The sequence below is a fragment of the Falco cherrug genome, chromosome 11 (assembly GCF_023634085.1).
Source record: "Falco cherrug isolate bFalChe1 chromosome 11, bFalChe1.pri, whole genome shotgun sequence".
Classification (NCBI taxonomy): Eukaryota; Metazoa; Chordata; class Aves; order Falconiformes; family Falconidae; genus Falco; species Falco cherrug.
In genome coordinates, this window is record NC_073707.1 from 7,728,167 (window position 1) to 7,750,893 (window position 22,727).

General features: G+C 43.4%; 1 protein-coding gene across 5 annotated transcripts; it reads left to right on the top strand.

Moving 5' to 3' along the window:
• The first annotated feature begins 2,331 nt into the window (after positions 1 to 2,331).
• On the top strand, positions 2,332 to 21,809 carry SAG (S-antigen visual arrestin). 5 transcript variants are annotated; one of them, XM_027808828.2, is made up of 16 exons: positions 2,338 to 2,573; positions 4,644 to 4,795; positions 5,359 to 5,419; positions 5,510 to 5,554; positions 5,852 to 6,045; positions 7,202 to 7,261; positions 8,378 to 8,445; positions 8,640 to 8,775; positions 9,133 to 9,217; positions 10,485 to 10,557; positions 11,479 to 11,616; positions 11,919 to 11,996; positions 12,879 to 12,902; positions 13,291 to 13,355; positions 20,009 to 20,018; positions 20,700 to 21,809. In XM_027808828.2, the coding sequence occupies exons 2-16, from the start codon at positions 4,700 to 4,702 to the stop codon at positions 20,791 to 20,793; spliced, it is 1,227 nt and encodes a 408-aa protein (XP_027664629.1). In that variant the 5' UTR covers positions 2,338 to 2,573; positions 4,644 to 4,699; the 3' UTR covers positions 20,794 to 21,809. The 5 variants fall into 5 exon arrangements, with proteins under 5 accessions (XP_055579573.1, XP_027664629.1, XP_055579575.1 ...); XM_055723598.1 differs by lacking the exons at positions 20,009 to 20,018; positions 20,700 to 21,809 and adding an exon at positions 20,510 to 20,635 and having other exon boundaries at positions 2,332 to 2,573; positions 13,291 to 13,369; XM_055723600.1 differs by lacking the exons at positions 20,009 to 20,018; positions 20,700 to 21,809 and adding an exon at positions 18,931 to 19,974.
• The last annotated feature ends 918 nt before the right edge of the window (positions 21,810 to 22,727 follow it).

Here is a 22,727-nt window from a genome sequence, read left to right on the forward strand (position 1 = left end):
TAGAGGGGGAAGAGGGTAATGCTTTTAGCTGGACATCCCGCAGGTACAACCTGGTGTCGCCCTGTCTCAGGAATACTGCCGTGAGACTGGAGGAGGTCTTACCTAAACTTGCTAAACAAGTGCCTCTGTATTCTTGGATATTTTGGGTAAATTACTGAATTGAGGAAGTTAGTATCTGTATTTCAAGACACTGCTGAAAGTAGGTGGCTTTTTCAGCTGTGATACTTCGACGGCTACCTTGTTAAGCTTTTCAGCCAGCAATAGTATGTTTCTTTAAAAACACAAAACCCCTTGTTGAAGGTAATGCTCTGGTTCCTACTTCAATATAATAAAGCAAAGTCTCCGGCTGTTTAAGGTATGAATTTAATGCATAACTAAGAGCCAGCACTGACCACCCTCCTGTTTTCATAAGGAAAGAAGCCGCCTGTCCAGCTCTTGGAAGTGAGAACCGTAGCAGAAATGGGAAGATTCACATTGGCATTCTCAAGCATTTCTAAAGGGCAAAGTATTTTTTTTCTTCAGCCTGTGGCTGTGGCAGAAGGTCCTTGAAGAGGCACCTACCAAGAGTCCAGGTGACCTTGGTTACTGTGGAAAAGCAGATCACTAAATGACAAGTCAGCGTGATGAAAGATTATTGGGAGATTAACATAATAAAAACTCTGCAGGCTCTGCTGAGGAGGATCAGAATGGGTTTAGGATGTTTATAATTTAGACTGCTATACTTGTGTTTTTCTACAACATGGAGCATCTTACACAAAGGGCTTTGTTTTGCCTGTTGATGCTGTTATGAAGTAGGTTAAATAATACTCGAGGATAATGGCTAGCTAGCTAAGACCTTAAGTATTTCAGATTAAAATTTCTTAGGACCAAGGTATGTAGGAAATTCTAGTGACCAATTTTAGCTCTGTTTGCTATAGTTCATTTATTTACTTCTATTTTTCTGCTTCAACATGCAGAGGGCAGAGAAAACAAAAGCAGCTGCTGTGCAGAGGTGGCTGTTGCACTGTTTTTCTGCTGAAGGCGGAGCTGCCCTTCAGGTGGTTTAGGGGCATCTTTCTCCAGCCAGGAGGGCGTGTTAGGAAACGCGCGTTATGGTGAAGCTGCTTCCAGGCTCTCCTGAAGATGTTGGAAACTGCACATGTACCACACCTCCCAGGCCCTCAGAGGAGTAGCAGGTACAACAGGAGTGCTTGTTCCTCTCCTGAAGGGCTAGTAATCCTGCAGTGGCAGCGGCACAAACTAACAGAACCAGCTTTGTCCTTTTTGTTCTTGCACCGTGTGACTGAATGGAACGTGTTGATTTGGTGGGTTAGTTTCTGGCGTCTCTTCCCTACTGTCTACAACCAGGATCCCGCTTTCCTTCAGCAGCACAGGCACGTGTGAATGTCTGTGTTTGAGGGCTGGCTGGTTTGTGTTTGCCAGAGTTGATTAGACAGAGTAGTGATTAAACTCTCCAAACAACCTACCTCCAATTAATGTTGCTGGAATTTGGAAAACACTGAAAGAGCTGAGGAACACTGGTTCTGTGGGGGTTTTTTTGAATAATTTGTGTACCCAGGCCACTATATTCAAGCAAATGTTGGTGTTTGTTTGCAAAAAGCAAGCTTGATTTATGACTGCAAGATTGCCTGAAATGGAGGGTGCTGCTCAGGCTGGCAAGTGGAGAGGCTATCGTGGTCTTTCTAATCAAACTAACAGATGCAGCACAGAGGGAAGCTACAGCTGTTAATGCAGCTTGCAAGCCAAAAATTACACACATTGTTGTGCATAATATCAAGACCAAATTCGGGGGGGCAGGGGGAAGCTATTCTTGGGACATTCATGAAGTGAAAAGCTAAACTGATTGAAATCTTGTTCATGTGTCTTACATCTTGGATGTTGTGCCTTACTTCCATAAGTAAATTGAGGGGAGGGGTACTAGCTAGCAACATACTGTTTTGCATCAGCGTGCCAATTGGAAAGTTGGTGTAGCAATAATAGATAAACCGCTTAGTGATTATGAGAAGAATAATGTTCTCAGTGCTTGGTAGTCCTTCATAATGGCATCTATTTATAGAGACTTGATTTGGTGTTTTATAAACTCCCTTTTTCATAAATGGCTCTTGTCTGTTCAGCTTATCAAGCTGGATGACTTGCAACCCTAGGAAGGAGAAGACAGAGAAAGAGCTTTATTCTAAAGCTGCTTTCAGTAACCGTCCTGTTCTATGTAGGTCTGTAGTCTTTACAAACTGTGTGAGTATGACATTGTAGACCTCTTCACCGACAATCTGAGCTCCCTTAGGTAATGCTTTATGTTGCTGACTTAACCACTTTACAGTTGAATCTTAGCCCAGGTACAATATTTGCTCTTGGAGGAGGATTAATTCCTGAAATCCTGGATGGACGCAACTAGAGACGTGCTTTCAAATCCACTACAAATTGTCCTCCTTGTTTGCGAAGAGGTTAGTGATTCCCTCAGATAGATGCAAAGGAGCATAGGACACAGCTGTGTAAAAACTTCACCTTTCTTCACTAGTTTAGAAGTTCACGTCTCTGTTCTGTGGCAGCTCCTGTGGCATCTGGAACGTAACAAGGTATTTAATGTTATTTACTGGTTTGTTTATTTGGGACTACAGCGTGACTGCGGTGTCTGCTCAGCAGCAAATACCATTCTGGACTTGGACTTGGCCTACCTATACTTCATGAAAATAGAAATTCTTGAATGCGTAAAGTCTGTCTCTAATCTCTACCTTACGTTTTTTCTAGCTTTCTAAGAAGGGAAGAATTTCCTTTTTCCACAGCTTGTTGTGTGCAAATATACCCTAGAAACTGTTTCTACTCTTGAAATAGCTTTAAAATGGGAAAGCAAGCAGAGAAATAGAAAGGAAGCAAACTGCAAGGACAGTTGTACCCTCAGACCAGCAGCCTGTCTAACACGGTATACTCCTTCATGCGGGTCCAACAGGGAGACGTGTAAGAACAGGGCACATGTAGCATCATCCTTTCCTGATGCTGCTCCTCAGCTTCAGAGTCTTACGGGGTTAAGGTTGCACCTTGGATCATCCTGTCCAACATCTCCCAAAAGCCTTTTCTCTGTGAACCCGTCTAATCTGTGAATCAATTCATATTGGTGGTTTCCAGAGCCTTCTGCAGTCACACTGTACTCCTGAATCTTGGTCTTTGTGGGGAAATTACTCACTTTGTTTTGAATTTGCTGTCTGAACTGGATGCTGCTATTTTATAATTTATGACAAAGTGAAAAACTAATGTCTTTCCGCTTTTACCACCCGGGGTTTCTGGAGATCTGTTGTGTCCTTTTGGTCCATCCTCTTCGTCCTGTGTCATGTCGTGTCCACCCCCCACCAAGAATCTTATTTCACCTGTTTTTTCCTTGGGTACAAGCTGTCTTCTACCCCTAATTACAATTGTTACCTTTCTGGGCAGGTATGGGACTGTTGTATTCCTAAGGTCCGTTCTGCTTTGAGCTCAGCGATATCCTACAAATAATGGGTTGCATTTGGTTCTGATTTAAGAAAATACAGTAGGACAGAAGAGTTCTCATTCCGGGTTTGCTCTGACTCCTTACTGATACATACCAGCTTTCTAGGTCTTAGGCTGAGCATGTGGTACACAAGTTCTGAAATGGTATGTGGAATTCTCTGTTGTGGTTTTGATTTATTTGCTAATAACTTCTCTGTTTGTGTCAAGACATTTTTCCTAAATGATACCAAGTACAACTCCGCATGTCAGGCTATAGTTGTATTTTCTTTTGACTACAATACTTTTAACTGTTATAGAATATATGGTATTTCATCACCTATCTAATCTGCATCGTGAAGCACTCCTCCTTAACAGAGACAGGTTTATTTTTGGGAATCCAGAATAGCTGTATGTCTGTGGGCAGGCTGTTTGCTCTTTATCTAGGCTTTTTTCCATTCATTCAAGGATGTGCTCCATAGCAAATGTCCCAGGACAGGTGATGCTGTGCTGTTGTATGTGTTGCAATGGTAAAAAAAAAAACGCAAAACCAAACAAATCCCCCAAAAGTACCCAAAGCTCATGTGTGCTGATATTCTTTCTTTCATGTATTTTATGCCTTTATTAATGAGTGGAATTACCTTCTTATCTCGTGACAATTTAGAGCCTCTGATGACAAATCTTGAGGTACCATTTCAAAATCCATGTACCTTGATCAGATTACCTTTATCTGTACTCTTACAGGTATCTTCACAAAATTACTGTCTACAAACCTCTCTGCAAAGGCCAAGCTATTTCTTCCCCTCCAGACTTTTTTACTAGTCTACTTAATTTTTAATATTAATTAAAAGGAGTTATTGATCTTTTGCATACTAGTCTACTTATTTTTTAATATTAATTAAAAGGAGTTATTGATCTTTTGCATACTAGTCTACTTATTTTTTAGTATTAATTAAAAGGAGTTATTGATCTTTTGTAATGTTTCTGAAGATCTGTTTTTAAATAGATGTTTGTAGTTGTTTTTTTATGAAACTGCTAAAATGGAAAGAAACCTACCTTTTGTGTTGTGCCTGCATATCTATTGAAATAGTCTTTGGTAGACTACACATGGGAGTACAATGCTTCACCCACCCAGTATAATTCCGCTTTTGTCTCATACACCTATTTTTTTCTGACATCTTTCCCAGGACATTTTGGGGCAGAACAGCATCATTCACCCACAGTCACATACCCATCTTTGACCATGAGCTGCCCAGAGTCTCAAAAGACGGGGACAAGTGGGAAGAATGCTAGCTCACATAAACAAGTTATCTTCAAAAAAAGCACCCGTGACAAAGCTGTAAGTACCGTTATGATTGGTTTGTGCAGGTATGAGTCGTACTTATGGTCAGACTGGAGACTTACTAGAAAGCTCTTTCCTGTCTCTGTTATTTTTTTCTGAAGGACCATGAACTGTATTTAGTGCTAAGTTTGAGGAGGTGATGTAAACAGAGTTTATAGGACAAGCTTCTCATATATTGTAATACAAGAGGAAGGCAACTTGCCTCCTACTCCTCCTGGGTTGTGCTCCTGCTAATAAATGTTTAAAACAAAGCTGATTCATTATCTTTCCAACCTGATGGCACCAAAAATCTTTAAATCTATAGTTTTGTCCCATGCACAAGTATTTATGTTGCACTTGTGGGAGCTAGTCTACATCAGGTCTACAGTTCTTGTGTCCTGAAGCATGTGAATAATCCTGTTGAGTCTGGTGGGGATTGTATGTTTGCTGGAAAAAAAATAATATTCTGTTTAAATTGAAATTGTTCTGATCTCGACAAGATTATAGCTCTATAGCATTCCCCCCTCACCAACACACGACCATCACCACTTTGTAGTTCATCCATGGTCATCTCCCTACAGCTGACCATCTACCTGGGAAAACGGGACTTCATTGACAACTCGGGGAATGTGGAACCTGTAGGTAAGTCTGCACGGATACATGCTGCCCTTCCTGCTCTCTCAGACCTGATTATCCTCTGTTAATCTTTCCTATTTTTTTCCTTTTTTTCAGATGGTGTTGTACTGGTGGATCCTGCACTTATCAAGGGGAAAGAAGGTCTGAGGTTTTATGCAACGTGTATTTCAGAGATTGCTAGTCCTCTTTTGAAGTGAGGTGCTGAGAGAGCGCCTTTTTTTTTTTTTTTTTTTAAGGGTACAAATGTAACTCTTCCCCAGTGAATGGGCTTCTTAATCAATGCAATGCATGTTCTTACATATGGTATAAACACTTACTGGGTTATACAACAGTGTTGAAACAAGCTTCCTTGACTCTGTATTGCAGGAGGATTTTACATCCACCCTGGCTGCGTTGTTAGCCTGCTGCATGCTTTACCTGTCATGTGCTTTGTTCCAGTGTATGTGTCCCTGACCTGTGCTTTCCGGTATGGCCAGGAAGACATTGATGTGATGGGCCTGACCTTTCGACGGGACCTGTTCTTCTCTAGGGTCCAAGTGTACCCACCTGCTGACAAGCCAGAGTCTCTCTCCCACTTGCAAGAATCTCTGCTGAAGAAGCTGGGAAAAAATGCTTATCCCTTTTTCTTTACAGTAAGTATCTCATAAGAGCCTCCGACCCTCTTGTCTGTTATTACCAGGCTGCTGAGACCCAGTGAGCGACTGAAGACGGGGATTAATAGAAGATTCATGTTATGCAAAGCTCCAGTCATGAGTGACAGGCAACGCACCAATTCTTTTTTCTTAACATCCTAAGTGGTAAAGTGCAAGAAGTTTTTAGCTGCATGTGAAAAGTGCTTTCCTTGAAAAGGCAAGGAAACATGCAATGGCTTTATGCTAGCAACAGCCCTATATATCCTCGTCTTCCCGTTCCTGAGAGGCTGAAATATGTTGCACCATTGCCTCAGTGCTCACAGAGGAAGTGCCAAATCCTCTCTCTTTAAAAATTTTATGGATCAAACAAGCAGATGAAAAGCTCTTTACCAGATGTTGTCAACAAATAACAGCTCATTGCCAAATTCTGATTCTGACAGGATATGCTTCCAGTACTGTCAGTGACACGTCTGCCTTAGCGTTGCCTAGGAAGATCCAGGTTTGAAAACTTCATGCTGTCTTATAGCAACAAATAGGTCTTTGAATGATTCTGCTGAATGGGCTGGTACCTGCCGTGATGTTATTACCACTCGGATACAGTCTAGTGATCTTCAAAATCTTGAGTCACTAATAGGGTGTTAGCGCTTGGTCTCCATGAGCTGCTCTGCAACCTCCCCAGCTGATGTCTAGAGTTGCCGAGGCCAGGAGCAATTGGGTACTGGCTGGTCCTCATGGCCTTGGTTGTGTTTCTGACGAAGCGATGCTTTGCTCCAGCTCGAAGCCTGTGTGAGCTGTATTGATTATCTTGGGCGAGGAGCCAGATGTTGCAGCTTCTACTTTAAGCTGTGCCTCTAGGGCTCTGTTTGATTTTTAAACCACGTGCTTCATGTGCCTGGACATTTTTCACTTGTTTCTTTTTCTTTTTTTTCTTTCCTTTCTTGACTATTAAAGTATTTTTGGAAGAGAGGGACTTGTTTGGACAAGGCAAGATAAGGCCCAGTATATTAAAGCCTCCATCTTAGCTAGAACTTCAAAGGGTTACATTACAGTGAGTGACCTGTTGTCTTCAGGATTGCTTTGTACCTTTTGCAAACAATATGTTAACTAGAGTATCTGGGTAATATTGCTTTGGGATATTTTTCTCTTCCTCCCACAGTTCCCAGATTACCTGCCTTGTTCAGTCTGTCTGCAGCCTGCACCTCGTGATGTTGATAAGGTGAGACCAATGTGACACTTGTGCTTATCGTGGTTGAGGAAAGTCAAGTGAAAAAATTCATGTGAATTTGTTTGGCTAGTTTGAGAGTAGAAGAAGGCGGTACTGGATTTGACTGTGCTATGCCACAAATGTCAGGAACCTGGCTGAAGAGCTACGAGCGTGTGCCACAGAGTTGGAATTCTAAGTTCTCAGAAGAAGAAGGGGAATCTAGTCTTCATTTGCAGTGCTTGTAGTTTCCTGAAGGGTACCACATGATTTGTGGGTTGGCTGCACATGAAATGATTGTAGCTGTCAGGCTACATGAGAGAAAAAGGCTGCTTAAAGTCTCATAGATTGCTATAAATAGCATGTGTTAAAACCTGCGTCTGAATTAAAACCAATGCAGAGAAGGGCTGGCTTGCACATGTGCGTAAAGTAAACAAAACCTCCGGAGTAACAGATATCAGATAATGAGATGTTCTGCGAGGTTTCTGATACCAATTAAAATATTCCCTTTATACTTGGTGCTTCTGTGAACCGCAGAGCTAGGCTAACAGCTGGGCAAGTTGGGATGCAGGTTGTAGAATCCAGTGCAACAGGGATAAGCTGTATTTTTTGCCAAGGAATGATATTCTGGCAAAAATTCCTCTGTTGCTTTGTAGAGAGTTATCTGGGACTCACAGATGTCCCGTGGTGGTATAAACCTGTTAAAGCAAAGGTCAGCTTGGCCTGATCACTCCCACTCCTTAGATGTTTGGAAAGAAGATTGACCTGGACCCTCGGTCAGGTATTGGCATTACAAAGTCAATTTAGAAATTCAGTTCAGAAACCTGAGGTGGACTGGAGACCCTTGCAGGCTGGTCACTCGTATAACCTGCAGCACGCTGTGACCGAGCCTTTCGGGAGTGGGGATGCCATCTGACAAAGGCTGGGAATTAAGCCTCATTTATCAGAAGCAGCATGGAGTAGGTGGATGCTGCCACACCAGTTGGCAAGGACCTCTGTTCCAGTGGTGGGAGGCCAGGAGAATTTGCGGTTGGCAGAAGTCCGTCAGTTTCTGATGTACTGAAAGATATTTAAACATCTGGCTTCTTGACTTCTGACACTGATTTCACAGCTGTCTCCTCTCTCTGGCAGACCTGTGGGGTGGACTTTGAGGTAAAGGCTTTCTCAACAGAGAATGTGGAAGAGAGAATTCATAAGAGGTAACAGAACGTGTCTGTCTTCAGCTTTGCCCTTCTTAAAGGGGGTGGGGGTGGTTCAGTAACGTACCTTGGTTGCTTGTTCAGCTTTGCCCCGCTTGTCAGTGGACTTCTTGAGTGTAAAGCACGTGTGAATGCAGAACTCCTGCCTCTGCCAAGTGCAAAGTACCACCATGTTGTCCTCTGCTGCTTCCCAGGAACTCTGCACGTCTGCTGATCCGTAAGGTGCAATATGCTCCAGATGAACCAGGACCCCAACCTTGTACGGAGACCACCTGGCAGTTCTTCATGTCCAACAAGCCATTATACTTGAAAGCTTGCCTCAGTAAAGAGGTGAGGGTTTCGCCCGGGGGCTGTGGACGTCGCAGTACTGGCACGCCAGTATGCATTTTCCTGCCCAAAGCAGCTACATCCATTTGTAACTTGAACCGTCTCAGCTCAGACTGACTTGTTGCAGCACTTGAGAGCTCTAATGTCATTTCTGTCAGTAGGTGCTGTTAGGGAAGGCTGAGACCCCATTACCAGATGCATTTGAGACTAAATAAATCATTGAAGGAAGGGCCATGAATCATTGGGAAGGGTCATCTTGCCTTATCTGGCCTCTGTGAGATTTAATCTGGGGTGACTAGAGAGGTTTAGGGCTTGGGAGAAGCCTCCTGGCTGGATTTCTGAGCATCAAATTCCTTCTAGGTGTACTACCACGGTGAGCCCATTGCAGTCACTATCACCATCAACAACAGTACAGAGAAAACAGTGAAGAAGATCAAAGCCCAGGGTATGTTTTTATGGTTGCTCGGGATTCTTTGAGGGCAAGAAGACTGAATGGTAAGAGAACTGAAAGACAGCCAGAATTTAGTGCTTGCAACAGCTTAGGCAGGCAGTCTGGGACAAGTCAGGAATTTTTCCCTTCACCCTGTCTGTTGCTGTTTCTTTGCTGTTCATCAAGTGAAACACTGCAGCTTCTTTATTGACTCTCATGGTTGTTTATATGGCTTAATTTCAGGCACTGCTATGTCCCCTCTCATAAAGAGAAAGGGTCTGGCACCTACAGTGGGCAAGGCAGGTGCTGTGGGGGAAAAGCCCCCTCTTTTGGGAGGCCAGTGGGAAGTGCTCCCCTGTCCATGTGATGCTCCTGCTAACGGCGAAGGTGCCCAGGTTGCATACCATTTTGCTTGGGGTTTCAGAAATGTCTGGCAATGCGAGAAACAGCCACTCTGCCAGTGATGGTGTAATTCCTCCCAAGGAAGCTGAGGGCAGGGGCTGAGTTTCAGAGGAGTTTCAGTACTGTGCCTGTGTTTTATTTGTGGCACTGCATGTTTTCATCCCACAAGCGTCATTGCACTTGGACCTGTGGAAGACAGTCTGAGAGACAAAGGATGAGAAAGAGAAGAGAAGGCAGGGAGGGATCAAAATTACTGAGCTTTTTACAACTCTATAGCAGAAAAAGCCAATTTGGTGCCCATCTTGGATGCACTCTGTAGTGATTCCCAAATATTTTTTAGGCTGACACGCCTCCGTCAGGCTTAAAAAGACCTTGTTGGTCCCCAGATTCTCTCCTTACCAGCGTTTCAGTCAGAATTACTTTTTTGGGGGCATTTGATTGGAGAGTATAAGCCATTTACTATCGCAGGCTCTTGACTGCAGCCTGCTCGATGGTGGTGTCTCCTGAATGCAAGTGCATGGACTATAAATACGCAAGAGAGACCCATGAACAGAAATAAAAGTGCACGTGGCTTAGAGAAGAAGGAGGGAGATCTTTATAATGGAAAGAACAGGCTCCCAAGGGAAACTGTGCATTATTGACTTTTTGTCATCTCCAAATCAAGTCCAGGTGCCTTTCAGGGAAGATGGACGGGTTATTTGTACGCTGTTGGTCTCTATCCACGTCAGGCTGTCTGGTCCGGTGGTCCCCCTTCAGGGTCTAATTTGCTGGGTTTTCCTGCTGTCCTAATCATGTCATTCCTGAGACTCGGGGCAGGGCAGCTGTGTTGTTTCTGATGCGTGTGCACAACTGATTGTCCGCTTTCTCCTTTCTCGCTCAGTGGAGCAGGTTGCCAATGTGGTTTTGTACTCCAGTGACTACTATACAAAAGTGGTAGCTGCTGAGGAAGCACAGTGAGTGGATGGTCTGCTTATCCCTTCTTGCACCTTCACACCCTTTTAATTATCCTTCCCCTCCTCAATAAAGGGAGGAACTCCTAGCTAGAGTCTGGTGGTTGTCTGCTGTTACAGTGCTTGCTTCTCTTACCTGGGGGGGGGTGTTGGGTGTCCGTGTCCCACACCACCCATACTCGCTGCTTGCAGCTGGTCTTCCTTTCACATAGCCAGCAGGGACCAATGCACCTTTTTTCAGAGAATGGGGAGGCTGCAGCAGCGGTTTGCAGAGTAATTACCAACTAGGAAAGCTTAGCAGGGACTGCGGAAGGCTCCACATTGCTTGAAATCTTTAAATAGAGGTGCAGCATTTTTCTGAAAGGTGTTGCTGTTTGGGTGGAAGTCATGGATGCTCTAGCTTGAGGTCAGTCTTTTTCACACAGTCTCATTTCGTTTCTTCTGGCCTTAGAAGGCCCATGAAAACGTTGAGCCTATTGCCATGGTAGAGAGCCGCTTGCTCTTTTGCGCTGCAGTGGCAGTGCAGCGTTGGCCTTGGCTTTCTGAGGAGGGTTGGACACACCCGGCCACTTTTTATTTTTCTGGTGTTTTGCTCTGTAGCTTAGGGACATGTTTTGCAATGAGTACTGGCCTTCTCAAATAGGATTCATTTTGTCCAAATGTAGAGGTCTGCAGCATAGTTTTGACCTATTTTAGAAGTCTGCCTTAATGTGAAATTGTTTTCTGCAAGTGCTTGTTTCTGCTGATTACAAAGGGAATTTTTTACTAGTTAAGATGTAGACACCTGCATTGTAGACAACTAAATTTGGACAGATAAATTCCACTCCTTTTGGGCAGCTTTGTAATCTGTTTTGAAATTCTCTTGGTTGGGTGTATAACACAAGTCAGTGTGTCACCTTCCTTCTCTCACCTGCTTATTTTTAGGGAAAAGGTTCAGCCAAATAGTACCCTGACCAAGACACTGACACTTTTGCCCTTGCTAGCAAATAATCGGGAGACACGGGAAATAGCTCTGGATGGGAAGCTAAAGGACGAGGACACCAACTTGGCTTCTAGTACTATGTGAGTAGAGTTCTGAATGGTCCCAGGTAGTGGAGGGTAATAAAGAAGCGGAGACACTTGTATCAGGAGTTTGTACCTGTAAATGTGTGTCCAGAGGGGCACATCCAAGCTGCATTACTTACCAGATCATATTTACTCAGGGTGAATAGTGATCACAGACCTGGAGAGGCTTTAGCTGTCCCTGAGGCTTGTCTCCTCTGTCGCTTTCAGGAGAGCAGGACATTCACCTAGTTCTTGCTCCAGCCATGTACTCTTGCTATGTTGCTGTGCTGCCTGACACTGCTGTCTGTTTTCTCTGGTAGTATTAAGGATGGAATAGACAAGACAGTGATGGGGATTCTGGTTTCCTACAAGGTCAAAGTGAAGCTCACTATTCCAGGGTAAGACTAACGGATTTCTTGCTACATCTGCATAGAGAGGGGAGTGCGTGTTCTTCACTGATGAGGGGGGAGAGTACAGGACAGTCCGCCCCAAAAGAAAGGGCATATGTTGTAGGACATGAGGCTCCCTCTAAAGCATAAATCGTCTGGAAATCTATCTTGGCCTATCCGAAGAAGGTGTCCTGAGCCAGCGGGCTTGGGTTACCTTCCTTAAATACCATATGACTTTACAGCTGCAGTATGAGCCTCTGGTTTGCGTTGCACTTTTTGTTTCAAAGCCATATTTTGTGAGAACTGAAGTGAAACGTGGTGTGAACCTTTATCTTGGTGTTCTTGTTCTCCCAGAGCAGAAGGCAGAGACATCTGCCTGAGAGTCATAAATACTGTAGCTCAGGTTCTGTACTGAGCCAGCTTTCTGGGAGAAACCGACGTTATCAACGTGAGCTAGTTCCCAGCATACAGTGCAAAAGAGGACAAGGATAATAATTCTCAGCTGATGATTGCCACTGTTTACATTTGCATTTCATTCATCTGTAATTCCTTCTAGTATAAAAATGAGTCAATTATTTGCCTAAAGTGTGATAAAATGACCATGCCTTCTTCAGTTGCCCTTGCCCTTTGGCTCTCAGAAAAGGAGCCATATCCAACCCCTGGTCAGGATTTCAAAAATTTAGGCTCATTCTCCATGGGAAGGACATGCAAAATGAAAATTACCTTTTTTTAAAAAAGAAGTTTATTTGGGTGTTATGCTTTGTGGCAAGTAGAGAAGAGTATGTGAAGAAGGTGATTTCAATAGTCCACCAATAAAAAGGCATTTGATAGAGTACCAGAATGGAAAGGCACTAAATATGCTCGTGTTTTTCTCCTTGTTTTCTTCTGTAGCATGCTGGGAGACCTCACCTCCAGGTAAATGTCATCTTCCTTTTCAGACCATGCATCTGTAGTTGTTAATTTGTCTCTTTACCCTCTTTTCGATTCCCTTTCTCGCTTCCCTAGAAAAATCTAACTAACCTTTGAGATAATAGAAGTAAAAAGTTTGTGCATTCAGCTGCGAAAATGAAGCAATTACAAAAAATTTTTGATTTTATGTACGTGCAAGTACATTCAGCACATAATAAACCCAGTTTATTAAAGTGGATATGCACAAGATATTTGTGGAGAAATTAGAGTTTAACTCTTTTTGAGGGGAAAATTATTGTTAGGAAAAGATGAAAGAATGGGTGAAGGTGAGAGGGGAACTGAACCAGGCACGAGTAGAGCTGTGGATCTGATGCATTCTCTCTTCTCCCCAAAGTGAAGTGGGCACAGAGCTGCCATTTCGTCTCATGCACCCTAAACCTGAGGAGAAGACCCCAGCAGGTCAGTTATCCCTGGTTTTTGCCTTTCTTCATTAACACTCGGGTGAAATTTTGCCATTGCAAGGCTTGTAGTCATTTCTTCTACAGGAAGCCTTTAAAGTCTACAAGGGTCCAGTATGGAGGCAGTTCTGTGTGTGAATATATATGCTTGTGTGTGTCTATATTTATCAACCTCAAGGTACAAAATAACAGGGAGGAGGGATGCTAAGGTGGGCCAGGGTGAGTGGAAATGGGCCATGTTTCCCTTTTTGTTTTTCATCTATGGAATCACAGCTCAAAGCACAGGGGCTTGAGGAAGCACTGCATAGCTGAATCTCATGACTATGCAAAATGTCCTGAGTAAAGCCATTAGCAATTCCCAGCCAGAATCCAATACAGCAAACAAGCATCTGTCGCAGAAAACACCTAAGACACATGAGTATTGTAAAAAGCAAAATACTTTTAAGCAGAATGAAGAGGTGGTAAAACTGTTCATGATTTTTAGAGTCCCCGTTACCTTGATTTGGCATTGGCAGCAGTGTCTGTGTTGTGGTCTTCATGCTCAGTGGGTATCTGAGAGGAATGGCTCTTCAGAGTCAGGTCAGTAAATGGAAGTGTGGGAACTTTAAAGCAGTGTAAGGAGCTTGGGATCAGATGCCAAAACTGCAGGCTGTCTTTAGCATGTGTGTTCTCCTCCCACTTCCTCAGGCCTGGCTGGCTCTGTTCTCTAATAGTGAACTTACAGAAGCTGCAAGGTTCTTGTGCTAAATCAGAAGTTCTTGGGCAGCATCTGAAGCAGCTATTGAACACAAATTATGCCGGCCGTTCAATGCTGGGGCTGAGCTGCATGGACTTCAAACAAAAACCCACGGCTGCTTTGGCGCTGCTTTTCTTTTTCCTCCTCCTTTTTTCCTCCTCCTTTTTTCCTCCTCCTTTTTTCCTCCTCCTTTTTTCCTCCTCCTTTTTTCCTCCTCCTTTTTTCCTCCTCCTTTTTTCCTCCTCCTTTTTTCCTCCTCCTTTTTTCCTCCTCCTTTTTTCCTCCTCCTTTTTTCCTCCTCCTTTTTTCCTCCTCCTTTTTTCCTCCTCCTTTTTTCCTCCTCCTTTTTTCCTCCTCCTTTTTTCCTCCTCCTTTTTTCCTCCTCCTTTTTTCCTCCTCCTTTTTTCCTCCTCCTTTTTTCCTCCTCCTTTTTTCCTCCTCCTTTTTTCCTCCTCCTTTTTTCCTCCTCCTTTTTTCCTCCTCCTTTTTTCCTCCTCCTTTTTTCCTCCTCCTTTTTTCCTCCTCCTTTTTTCCTCCTCCTTTTTTCCTCCTCCTTTTTTCCTCCTCCTTTTTTCCTCCTCCTTTTTTCCTCCTCCTTTTTTCCTCCTCCTTTTTTCCTCCTCCTTTTTTCCTCCTCCTTTTTTCCTCCTCCTTTTTTCCTCCTCCTTTTTTCCTCCTCCTTTTTTCCTCCTCCTTTTTTCCTCCTCCTTTTTTCCTCCTCCTTTTTTCCTCCTCCTTTTTTCCTCCTCCTTTTTTCCTCCTCCTTTTTTCCTCCTCCTTTTTTCCTCCTCCTTTTTTCCTCCTCCTTTTTTCCTCCTCCTTTTTTCCTCCTCCTTTTTTCCTCCTCCTTTTTTCCTCCTCCTTTTTTCCTCCTCCTTTTTTCCTCCTCCTTTTTTCCTCCTCCTTTTTTCCTCCTCCTTTTTTCCTCCTCCCCACCCAAACTTACCGAAAGCTGCTGATTCTACAAACATGACCGCTAGAAGATGATGATGGAACCTGTGAGAAGATTTATCCCTCGATAGGTTCTTTGTTCTTCACTGGAAATGTTAGAACAGGGTGACTTGAGTCCTTATTGTGCAAATTTGTTGGAGGAATCAAGTGCTGAGAAGAGAACAGTGGTGATTTATTCCATGCGCAGTTGCTGTGGTTGGAAATCAGTGTTTGCTAATTATGGATGTGCTGGAGTGGGCGAAGGTAGGTTTCTCCACCCCTGTAAGAACTGCACTGTAGGAAACTCGTTTTCACCGGGAAGAACCCTGCTGTAAGCTGTGCCAGCATGGTCTCTTAGCATAGACACAGAACACGCTTATAGGAGAAGATTTTGTGCATGTTACACCCCGTCAGAGTAGTGCAGTTAGTCTAGGAAGCACCTGCAGAACAAATCCACAAGGCTTACTGCCCTCTCCCTGCCTTTCTGCTGTGGCCAGAGGAGACAGCCCCATCACTGAGGAGTAGCACGGACACCCCACAGCAACGTGCAGCCCAAAGCTGCCTCCAGCTCTCCTCTGAGGTGGAAACTGGGTCCTCCGTGTTGCTCCCATAAGACTAATAAGGTTGGATCACTTTGGAGAAGCTTCTGTGAAGCAAATGCTGTTGCTGGCGTAGCTTTGGCCGTGCCGCGGGGCTCCCTTCCATGCTGCAGCCTGGGGAAGCTCTGCCAGCAAAGCACTGACACTGCCGCACACTTGATGGTGATCTCAGGTGGGTTCGGCCAAGGGTCTTCTGTCTCTTCTGGTAGCTTGTACATACTGAAGCACTTCTCAGACTTCCCTGCAGCAGTGCCCCTGCCCAGGAGCCTGACGAGGGGCTGGGGCCACCCCGATGGCCGCGGTGGCCTGTGAGGGCCATCCAGTGCCCCTGGGGAGCCCCTCAGGGCAGAGGTGCTGCTGGGGTGCTCAGGGCTGCACAGGGGAGCCCCCATGGGCACAGAGAAAAGCTTGAAAGCTCCAAACAAGGATCATCCAAAGCCTTAGACAACTGCAAAGAATTGTGCAGTTTTAGAATGGTGTGAATTTTTTTTACATGATGGTTTTTGGTGTTAACAATGCTGCAACTCTCTTTTTGTTACTTATGCTTCAGGCAGATAATTCTGGCAGAAGCATTTGTAATATGAGGAAAAATGGAAGTCAGTTCTCCCTTTTAAGATAATTTCAAAGGACGACTGATATACTCCTTTATATAGTATGCTCAAAAGGATGTGGGCAGAAGACTTTACAGGGGAAATGGAGAACTGCAATATTTCTCAGATCGCTTCCCCCAACACATCCTCTTACCAAAGGCACAGCCCACGTATTGTTTGCTACATCAAAGTCTTCTAGGAGCTTGCTGTCAGAAGACAGCTATGGTTCATGCATTTTGTATAAATGGAAATTGCAGGTTTCTTATAAACTGAAACAATACAGGTAGTTTCAGGAGCTATCCCATGGGAAAGCCCTACAAATGGTTAACTTGAGAAATAATTGCTTTTTCTTAAAAAAAGATCGTGTAACACAACAAAATTCCTCTGAAGCCTGCATAGCTGACTTGAAAACTGTGCTGGAATGTGGTTGTCTGAGCTCATTATGGGGAATAAAACAGTCTCCCATATGAAGCTGGTAAACTAAAAAACTCTTTCCAACTTTACTGGCTGGTAGTTTTCCGTGCACCGTGCCTAATCACTTTTCCCAATTGCAAGTTCATGCTTTAAAAAATTTTGATTCTACCACCTTTGTTCGTAAACTCTGAGAAATATGTTTCATTAGTGAAATACCATTTAATTGGGAATAAAGCAAATCAAGACTTAATTGCAGAGATGGGGCTTCAACAAACAGTGTTTAGACACTCAAAGGCCCCAAAAGATGGAATTTTTCTTTGTCGGCCTGTTCAGCAGCCTCTACAGTGGGTGTAGGCAGGGGTGCATGCATAGGGAATTTTGAGATCATTCCTTATCTTCTTTTTCCATTTCCTTTTGTTTTTACTGATGAGTCAGTAGTAACCAGTTTGCCTGTTGCACCTCCCTGCTTACTTGACTGTCACTTCATCTTAAGATACAGCTGGGGGAAAGGAAAGAAGTCAAAGCAACCATCTTACAGATTCAAAGCTAAAGTGGGATTAAAAAACGCCATGTATTTTTATTTATTCATTGCAGTGGGGTAATATCCTTTTCCCTTCTCTAGCTAAAGTGATTTATGGCAAAAGTAAATAAGACATGTAGAGCATCACTATATTTAATCATGCAGGGCTGATTTGAGTGTAGAGAACCTCAGAAAGAGAAGCTTCTCAAGAACATGGTTTAATGTTTTTGGGGCCAAACTGGGGCAAGTGTGACCAGCTGCTGTGTGCTTTATTTCACAGCAGATTGTTTTGCCCTTTTTATTTGTCTGTGCGCGAGCTCTGAAGCATTCATCACTCAGGAAAAAGTAGATCTGTCAGAGTCCATGGCTATTGCAGATTGCTTGATCTTTCTTTTCTGTGCTTGGAGGAGACAGAAAAGGAATGACTTGCTACCTTTCCTTTCCCATGTTTATTTATGGCTTCCTTGTCTTGGACTCCTTGTAGGCCAGCATTTGCATGTTTCATGTGTGCTGGTTTTGCAACCATTTTTGGACCCATGTGGTTCACAGGGGGTTATTTTTAGGCAAAGCAGCTCCTGTCTCATTGGCAGTCTGTCTTTTCCGCCTGTTGACAAAAACTTATAGAGATCTGTTGCTTTTAAAGATAGATTAAAATTGGGCTGTGTCTCTTCATGCTTCCAAGACCTTTCCCAGTCAGCAGTTAGCCCAGCAGCTCCTGCTGGGTTTTTCTTAAGGCTGTGGTCTCAGCGTGAGTTCTTTGGTCTGGGGTTTTCCTGCCCTTCCCCTGATGTTTTACATTTGTGAGCCTATGTCTTGGAAACTGTCCTTTTTGTTGAACAACAGCCAAAACACGGTCATTTGTCTGCTCCCTTGTTAAACTTGCATGAAAGGGCTGGTTTCAAGAAACCCATGAATGTTCTGTCTCTTTACTAGTAAAGCTCTACCTGCCCTGTGTTGGTGGTGTAACTTTCAGAAATGAGTGACTATGTAAAGCACTTGAATATCTTGAAAAATAACATAGCCTACATCCCCCTGCCCCCCCCCAAGTTAACAGAGGTTAAAAGCAAGCTTATAATGAAAATGACCATATGCCACAACTTTAATTATATGAAATCATTTCTGTGGCTGCATGATAAAAGCTTACAGAAAACCCTCTGCAGAGAGTGTTCTGGAGCCTCATCGATGCTTGAACACAGCCCCCTCCCATCCCAACTCTCAAAACAATTGCTGGCATGACAGTTAAAAAAAGAAAAAGTCTACCCATTTTTCAGCTTCCCAAGAATTTTTCCATGTTATAATATTCAATAAGCCACCGGAGAGCAAGCGAACCCTGTGGAGTGGGCCTGACTCCTGCCTGGGGGTGCAAAAGTAGCCATTTAACAGTTAAATGTGATACAGTATAGCAGCCTGAAGGTAAAGTAGTGCATCTTCAAATGTAATCTTAATCTGAGTTACAGGATAAGTGTTTCTCTACTGCCACACTACCTATGTATTGATTCAGTAATCATTTATCTGACAGTCAAGCATATGCTCAACTGAAACAGCATCTGTTTTCCCCCCTCAACCCATTTTGTAAAACTGGCTTCAAACCACATTGGTGGGTACCTCACTCAGCTTCACCCACATCATTGATGTCACTGTTTCCATAGTAATGAATGTACTTCAAAGTGGGGAAAGAGAGCAGGCTATTTAAAGAATAAAAATTGGAGGAAAAATGAAATTATAATGATGCTTTATGTGTTGGACACTTAAAAAGTTCTAAATATTTAATTTTAAATCCATTTCAGTCAAGCGTGCATGCCCTGAGACTTTCCAGATTTCAGCTGGGCTTCTGTGAGGAGAGGAAACCATCCTTTCAGAGTCTGGATGGAGACCATCATGAGTGCCTTTACACGGTCCAGCCTTCCAGGCATTTTGACTGGAGTGGCCCCATTTAGCACACTTTCAGTGCTGATGTTTCCAGCAGTGCTCGTTGCCACTTGTTGCCCTTGATTTCAGTGTGCATTGTGGGTGGGAGTTCTCCAGGTGGTGAGTTCTCTGGATCCCTGAAGCATCCTGGATCCCTACAACTTCTGTAGAACGATGGCCTAGGTGTGCTTTGCTCCCTGACTTAAACTCATGAGATGCAAGCCAGTGAAGTTAATGTTGCTTGCTAAAGATAAAGTAACTGTGAGAACAAAAAAAATCCCTTCCCCCATTTCATCACTGCCATACAGTCTGTTCTGCTTATTTTAGGCTGTGCTGAAGCAGCTTCCAAGGAATCCTGCTAGCAAGCAGGATTTGTTATGGTGTGGCTAGCAAAGATCCCATAAAAGAAACACAAGTGCGAAAAGCCTTGGGATTATATTTAAGGAAAGATTAAATCAGGGGTATTGCCTCAAGTGCACAAACCTATCTAATGAGACATCGCCTATGGCTTTCTGTATTCTGACCTCTGATTTTAATACCTTCATGTTTATTGAACAAGAACATCATCTTCTCATCAGCTGACTACTTAAATCACAGTGACAGACCAATTAAGACTAACATTATGGCACGCAAACACTGTCATCTCTGAGTAGAAGTGTGTGCACAGATGTCTCTCACAGCTGTGACCGCTAGCAAGTACGAATGGGAAAACCTGTCGTTGTTTCTCAGCCCTTCTGAGTCTTAGGCAATGTTGCTAGAGTGCTTTTCCATTTGGGAGATCAAGTTTTGCTTCCTAAGGTGCATGTATGCACATTTTGAAACTTTCTGGAATCCTCCTTGTATTGCTGCAAATCCTACCGCTTGTCACTGTTATAAATTTTTGCTGGTTTTAGCACCCACTGTTCTAACTGCTTGGTGTGTCTTTTTTCCTTTTTTATTGCATGCTGATGACTGCAGGGAAGGATGGGTAGGTTTCCTTTAATATTTCACATTCTAGCTGCAGTTGTGCGTTAACTCTTTGGAAAAAAACCTCCTCAAAACTGTCTGAAAACCCCCAGGGTTCACAGAATACAAGCCCAAATCCAAAGTGAGTGAGTTACTGTGGCTTGACAAATTACTGCTATCAGTTGAACAGCAATGACCGACCGTGTGAAACTAGTTCAAGAGAACATGTTTTGCCTTATGGTTGGAGGGAGGGGTGTGTTTGTGGTCAGTTCATGCTCTGTAGCTCTAAGTTTCAGAAACTCAATAGATTTGACCATGTGCCCCTATTTTAGTACAGAAGGAATAAGGTTTAAAGGTTTCACATTTTATTTCTAGACAAAGACCCTTTCAAGGCTGCAGTCTACTCGGCTAGCTAGTAAATATTTAGCTGCAATGGATGTGATTCAGTACAGATTAAAACCTCCTCAGTTTGTGTCCTGACTTGCTCAGTCAACTGCTTTTCATACTAGCTAGAATACCACCAATGAGAATGTGATCCAAGTCCCTTTGAAGACAGAGGAAACATTACCAGAGTCTGCTCCAGGCTTCTCTTCCTCCTCCTGTAGTCTTTTTAGTCTCCTTTAACTCCTTTAGTCTGCTGGTATAAAAAAAATTAAAAATTGCTAACATCATTTTGAAAGACCTGTGTTTTCTTCCATTTCAGTGAAGCAGAGTTGGTATTTGAGGAGTTTGCTCGTCAACAGCTAAAAGATATGCTTGATGATGAAGACAAGAATACACTCTCAAATGATGATTAAAAGAACAAGCTGCCAGAGAAGCGATGTAGCCTGGCATCAACAAGAAATTTAGGACCCAGGCTTCTAGTAAACTGCATGTTCTCAGTGCATACGTGGTCTTTCAGGGATCAGCCCTGAGGTCAGTGGACATAAAATCATGAATCTCTATTGCTTATTAAAAGTTTCAGCTCTAGAAGAATGTAGCAAACTCAAAACCTGATGTTTACTCGAGCTACCAGAGGGCTGCCATGTCATGACTTCTGCTGTCAGGGCTATGTAATAAAAAGGTTGGTTGCTTGCACCACTGATGAAGGCTTCAACGATGATCTGTGCAGGCTGCCCAGACTTACTCGGTGTCAAAGGGTCTCTAACTTTGAAATGCTAGTGAACCAAATCCTAGTCTGGAAGGCTGGCTTTGCAGCCTTTGGTGATTCATCGAAGTTTCTCGGCAGACTGTACAAAACTGATTTTATTTCCTTTTGGTTGCTTTTGTGTTTATGCTATACCAAACTCATCTAGTGAATATTTGCAGTGCTTGCACTGTCCCCATGTGGCTTACATCCACTTTCTGTACCATTAAATGTCTTGCAAGTCATCTTCCACACCGGCTATTATGCTGATACAATGTTAGCTTTCAAGCAATGTGCTTAACCACCACGTTATTAAAGATGAGAGTAATGTGCACTGTCCATGACTTCCTTAACAAAGCTCCCTATATACTACCCCAAACAGTGAGAACTGCTAGTCCAGACTGATCCTGTATTTAATCTAGTTTCCTGTGTGCAACAGTCCTTTAAAGGAGGGTGCAGTAAAATTAAGGAGGAAATTATGGGGCAGCCTGCCCTGAGGAGCCTTTTCCAACATCCAGCTGCCAGAGGTCAGTTTATGCTCTAAGAAATGAGATTGTATTTTGTGAACTTTGTTCTCTCATGTTGATCTGGATATTCTCATTATCCATGTAAATGTTGCATCCTTTCCTAAATCTCATGTAGATTTTGGTTGAAGTTGCATCAGCTAATTACATTTTGCATGTAAAACTATTGGTGTTTTCTTTTCCTTGTTTTTGCTCCAAGTCTGCTTGTCAATGTCCCTAGTTTAAATTCTCCTGGAAGGTCTGATTGCAGAGCCTACATTTATTAATATTATAAACTTATGTTTCCCACCCCTACGCACCCGAAAACAGAATTAAGAGCTTCCCACTTGTATCTTAGCAAACAGTGATGTGCTTTTAACAGAGAAGAAAGTGAGGGAGACGTTTTTGAGATGTCTGTTTCCCCCAGCGGGAGCGGGACTCCTGGTGAAAGCCCGCTGTGAGCGCGTTGTGCTTCTGTCCTGCTTCAGACTGCGGAGGCTGCATGAGCTGAGCTTGCCCACTCTCGGGCTCAGGTTGCTATTGATAACTGCAACAAGCCAAAGCAGCTTGTTTTGGAGAAAAGTGTGGGCTGTGCTCTGGCATTTCTGCAGAATTGTTCTATATACAGGCCTCATTTTCTGAGAAGCTTGTCTGTTTATTCTTACTGACACCATCATGGTTACAAGCCCTGCTTTTACAGGTGATCCAAAGGCTTTAACCAAACAGCTTTGTATCTGGCCTCTAACACAAATAGGTTGGCTTAAAAGTAAAGCCTGTTTTGCTTTTGTGAACTGGTCTTGATTAAGATGCTGAAAGCGGTGAATTAAGACCACAGCTGATTTCAGAGTTTCATCAGTGCTCTCACCTAATGCCACCTGTCTGTCAGTGGTTTTGGCTCCATTAGTCACAGCTGTTTCACCTTAGAAGAAATTGCAAGAGGCAGTATGTTTGCTCTGTTCTTCCTAAGTGCTGTATGCTTTGCTGCTGAAGAAACCCTGCAGCCGTTTTCGGGTGTTTGTGGTCGGTATAATTTCTGTGTAATTTCAACTTTGGGTTTGGGGGAAGGGTTAGGCATTTGCACCTGGATTTCTGGGAAGGTTTT

Excerpts from the sequence above, each read along its gene's own strand:
- SAG (XM_055723598.1), top strand. The coding sequence starts at position 4,700 with ATGAGCTGCCCAGAGTCTCAAAAGACGGGGACAAGTGGGAAGAATGCT. Across the intron at positions 5,420-5,509 it reads GGGGAATGTGGAACCTGTAG|ATGGTGTTGTACTGGTGGAT; the intron begins GTAAGTCTGCAC and ends CCTTTTTTTCAG. Across the intron at positions 10,558-11,478 it reads GTAGCTGCTGAGGAAGCACA|GGAAAAGGTTCAGCCAAATA; the intron begins GTGAGTGGATGG and ends GCTTATTTTTAG.